This window comes from Lipotes vexillifer, unplaced genomic scaffold, assembly GCF_000442215.2.
Source record: "Lipotes vexillifer unplaced genomic scaffold, Lipotes_vexillifer_v1.1 scaffold916, whole genome shotgun sequence".
Lineage (NCBI taxonomy): Eukaryota > Metazoa > Chordata > Mammalia > Artiodactyla > Lipotidae > Lipotes > Lipotes vexillifer.
In genome coordinates this window covers 3,762,601-3,767,312 of record NW_006798383.1, presented here as the reverse complement: position 1 = coordinate 3,767,312, position 4,712 = coordinate 3,762,601, and the positions used below count along the sequence as shown (strand labels likewise).

Genomic DNA, 4,712 nt, shown 5'->3' with positions numbered 1-4,712 from the left:
GCCAGGGGGCTAGGGACCCAGAACCTGGAGCCTTCTGTAACCTGTCTGTCCACCCATCCAGGGTGAGGGGGAGATGGACATGGCATGGAGGCTGCAGCCTGCCCAGAATGAGAGGTATCCACTGGCCGCCTTACCCCTGGCTTCCAGGCCCAAGGGGCAAGGAAGAAAGGAAGGAGAAGGTAGGTGTAGGTCAGAGAGTAAGGCAGCAGCTCAGGAGCTGCCTGCCTAGGGCTGCTGTTGCACAGGTTGTGCACTGCTCAAGGACAGTTGGCTGAGGGAGAAAATGGAGGCTGAAGTCCAAGTCCACAATCCACTAGCCAAGCCACATGTCTGGGCTCAGGGCCACATCTGCCCAGAGGAAGGGACACACTTTCTAATTCTCACAAAGGTGCCACACAGGCTAGAAGGACCTCCTGGGAATCTACCCCGGATGGGCAAGGATCAGGAGAAGCTGAGACCCCAGTTTAGCTCCTCAGCGTGCAGGGAAGAGCAGGCGATTTGCTTCTGCCCCCACCTCCCTGCCTGATACCCCTTCCTCCCCAGACCTTTCGGGGCTGTTTCCCATGTTTAATGAGAAGGGAAAAGAATTTCCAAAATGAGGAAGAAGAGAAGGGGCCCTGCTGACTTGCCCCTCAGGTAGAGCTGGGCCGGAGTCTGAGGAGGTGGGCGTGAGGGGTAGGGCACCACGACGGGCTAGGAGCTGCGGTAGGTCTTGATGATGTCCTTGATGGGGCGGCGGCAGATGGGGCAGCAGGCGTGTAGAGCCTTCTTGAGGCGCAGGCCACAGGCATAGCAGAGGCACATGTGGCCGCATGTGTAGATGACCGTGTCCACCATGTGCTCGTAGCAAATGGTGCACTCATCGCTCCACGGGCCCCCGCCTGGAGTCACTGGCGACTCTGGCAGGCTCACAGGTGAGTTGGGGGCCGTCCCTGGGGGCAAGGGGAAACCAGTCAGGAGGAGACATGGCCCAGCCTGGTCCCAGGTTCATGAAGAGAGCCCCCTGGCCTCTCCCCCTCCATTTATCAGGATCGGCCTGTCTAACCTACCACCCAACTTCCTGGGCACAAGAGAGGAGAGGATACACTCTGGACAGCCCCACCTCTGGCCCCTCAGTGCCCAGGCCAGGGGCCAGGGTGTCCATGAGGCATTGAGAGGAGGAGGGAGGGATGGAGGAAGGAAGGGGGCGCAAAACCATTTAAGGAAGGCCCCTCCTGAGTTACCCTTTGGTGTTCTTTGTGCTAAAGAAGTCCTTTGGAGAAAGCTGCCCAGTCGGGGGACAGGATGGGATACACCCCGGAAATTACCACTCAGCCAGGGTTCACTGGGCCCATCTCCAGCTCCTCCAGGGCCCAGTCCTGATACAGAGGCTGCATGCCTGCCTCAGCCAGGGCAAGGGTGGGGATGGGGTCCTCAGGGTGGGAGGCCTGGCATGGTCACCATGGAACTGGAGGGGTCGGCATACTTACCGCCAGCAGAGTTCCCCAGAGGTCCAGAGCTGCATGTGCTGAGCAACGGGTCAGAGAGGCGGATGCCCAGGGCTCTGGGTGAGGTTGGTGTGGAGGCAGGGGAGCAGGAGAGTGACGGGATGGCCCGCTCTGCCAGGATGGTGGAGCCTGCAGAAAGGGTGGGAAGGAGGGAGGGACAAACTAGCCACTCAGAGGCCCACTGGTAGAAAGCTCGAATCTCCACCCCTCTATTAGGTTCCCAGGAGAGAAATGGGTGGTACAGCTTGACCACACGGCCCAGCCATAAGGCTCAGGGTGGGACTCCACCGACTGGCTCGGCACCCTGCCCTAGCTCTCTGTTCCCGCCTACAAATTGGAGGGCCACACACATCGTGCTCTGGTGTTACTGCACCTGCCATCTCCAAACAAGCCCCCTGCCTAGAATCCCACCTCCACCTTTCCCCATGCTTCCCTCACCTTCAAGGTTTCCCATGCCAGAGAATGAAGTCGCCTTCCTCCCACCTAGCATGGCCCTTCAAGCCCTGGCCTCACCATCCTAGTCAGAGCCCCGTGCTATCACCCCCCTTCTCCTCTGCATTGGCACCTTCAAAATACTCCACACCACCTCCCACACTTGATCTGCCCAACCTTCCTTCCTTCCTCTCTTCCCTCACTTTCCTCTTCCCGTCCATCCCTCCCTGCCTCCTCCCTTCAACAAGTCCTTGCTGAGAGCCTACCAGGTACCAGACACTGTGTATATATAAAACTGGGAATGAGGCAGACAGAGCCTTTGCCTTCAAAGAGCTAACTGTCCAGGGAGTCTCTTGGGGCTATCCTCAACCCCCTCCTCTGGACAGCCTTGACCGCCCCCCCCCGCACCCGACAACCACATATCTCTATCTAGCACTGACCAGCCACACACGCCATGCACGGAAATAAAAAACCACAGAGAATAGGAAATTATTTGTTCTTTGCCCAGGAACGTAACTTTGTTTCCCTACTTAAACCTTGAGCTTCCTGAAAGCAGGAAGTCTGATTCACCTGTAAGTCTCCCACAGGCCCTAACATAATGCCCTACACATAAATAAGTGCCCAGTGAGATATTTTTTACTACTATTCATTCTAATTCATTTAATAGTCACTGTTTCTAAGAATATTCATTAGCTGTCCATAGGATTTCTCTTATTAGTGTTAACAGGTTTCAAGTTAATTATCATCCCCTTTCAGAAATTCATAACTCCTATTTGCTTTTCTTGCTTTATTGCACTGGTTAGCATTTTCGGAACAATACTATAAGGCATCTCTATCATATTCCTGACTTTCATAAGAATATTTCTAATGTTTCACCATTAAGCATGAAACTGACTGTAGTTTTGGAGTGAAGGAAATATCTTTTCATTCTTACTTCACTTAGGCCTTCAACAAAGCAAAGCATTCCTCTATAAGGTAAATAATTATCCTTCACACATTGTTACTGACCTGTTTTTCCTTTAAAGTCAGTCAGGATCCCCTAACACCAATTTGTTAGTTGAGATGCCCCATTCTCCAAACAGCTCAGGAGCACTCTGTTTAGCGTATATTAAATTCTGAATGATTATTCTTCAACACCCACCTTGACCTACTTCCCTCTGGGGACATTTAAGGCCTGGGTTGTTTCTGTTTGTTTGTTTTTAAGCTTCTCCTTTGCTCCAGTCTAGTAAGCTTCTTTGGGCAACAGAAGCTTCACTGGAAAGCTACTTATCTATTATTAGATGGTGCTGAGGCAAGAGAAGTACCTTGCCATTATGTTATTTCCTTCATCTGAGGAACAGTGTCTCCTGGTGAATGTAGCCAAATATCTGTGTACCTCAACCTGATTTTTTTTTCTGCACCCCAGTCCGATTTGTTTTTATTCCATCCTGAATTTTCACCCCAATTTCTTTCCTTACTGATTGATGGCTTTTCATCTAGCCTGATTTCTTTGCACCTCCTTCCTGACTTATCTTCCCTCAATCCTAACTTCTTAGCACCCCAGCCCCATTTCTTTTCATTCCTTTTTAAATTTATTTTACACTCCATCTTCATCTGGTCTCTTTCCAGAGGAGGAAGTCTCCACTGATTTTATCTGATTTCACAAAACTCTCACAATCACCAACAGCATTACACACACAAATATGCATACGTTTAGTTACTCACGTGTGCCTAGACACAGTATGCCAATCTTACAGCGTAAACTCATGCTCGCTCACATACACACATTACCTTGTCTATGAAGCCTCTTGGGGTGAGGTCTAGGTCAGGGGCTGTGAGACCCAGGGGTCTCCAAATGTGTCTAAGCAAACTTGCTGAGGAAAAAAAAAATTCAGATGCCCGGGACCTAATCTGTGATCTACAGAATCAAAACCTCTGGAGGTGGGATTCAAGAATCTGCACTGTAGTAGGTTCTCGGAGTGAGTCTAATCCTGCTGCAGAGCAGACCAGCACTTGGAAAGCATGAACACCTGCTCACTCAGGGGTAACAGAGGTTCCTGAAGACACACGTTAAAAAAAAAAGATTTCTGGTCAAACGAGCTTGGAAAAGCTGGACACCATAACCACCACCACCCTCTCCTAAAGGTTCACGTTGTATATTAAAGGCTCTGAGAAGTTCTACAGTAAAGAATCGCCTTCTTTTTAAAAACTCAGTATTTCCCAAACATTTTGGACCCAAGGACCCGTTTTCAATGGACACCTATCCTGCAGAACACTCTGGGAAACATGGTTTACACAAGTCCGCATCACCCAGTCCATTCAAACTCTGTCCATTCAAACCCAGGAAGGCCCAGACATCTGCAATCCCCTTTCCTCCAAGGCCCTCTGCTCGGAGATTCCCCACAGACCCCCAATCTAGGCACCACCCTGCAGAGATACCTGGTTACTGACATACCAACCTCTTTTTCTTATTTAGACACACAACCACCCTTAGAGGCAGAGACCTTTATTACCATTTTAGGAGAAATGGAAACTGAACCTCAAAAAGTTCGCTGCTGGTGGAAACAATTTTCTCCTTCCCCATTTTTAAATGGCCACTGGGCAATGTGTAAGAGAACTGTTTACGTATCTGTGGGAATGTGGGTGAATCAGATTCTGAGCGTGAAACTCAATGTTCCCGGCTTTTCTCCCCCTCTCCAAGGTTTATCTGGTGAGATCTGAGCACTATGGACTAGATAATTGAGTCCCACCCAGAACTCATCTTCGGTGTCTGTGACTCCTTGACTAGACCCCATGAAGGGCGGGGTGGGCACT

The 4,712-nt window shown here is 50.6% G+C and overlaps 1 protein-coding gene across 1 annotated transcript in view; it reads right to left on the bottom strand.

Moving 5' to 3' along the window:
- Positions 1–490: 490 nt before the first annotated feature.
- The window catches only part of NEURL1 (neuralized E3 ubiquitin protein ligase 1), a 77,313-nt gene continuing 73,091 nt past the window's right edge, over positions 491–4,712 (bottom strand). The window contains exons 5-6 of the mRNA XM_007470434.1: positions 1,470–1,616; positions 491–932 (exon numbers count right to left, since the gene is read on the bottom strand). Of these exons, the coding sequence (XP_007470496.1) occupies positions 694–932; positions 1,470–1,616 (386 nt within the window). The 3' untranslated portion in view covers positions 491–693. The remainder of the gene's footprint in view (positions 933–1,469; positions 1,617–4,712) is intronic.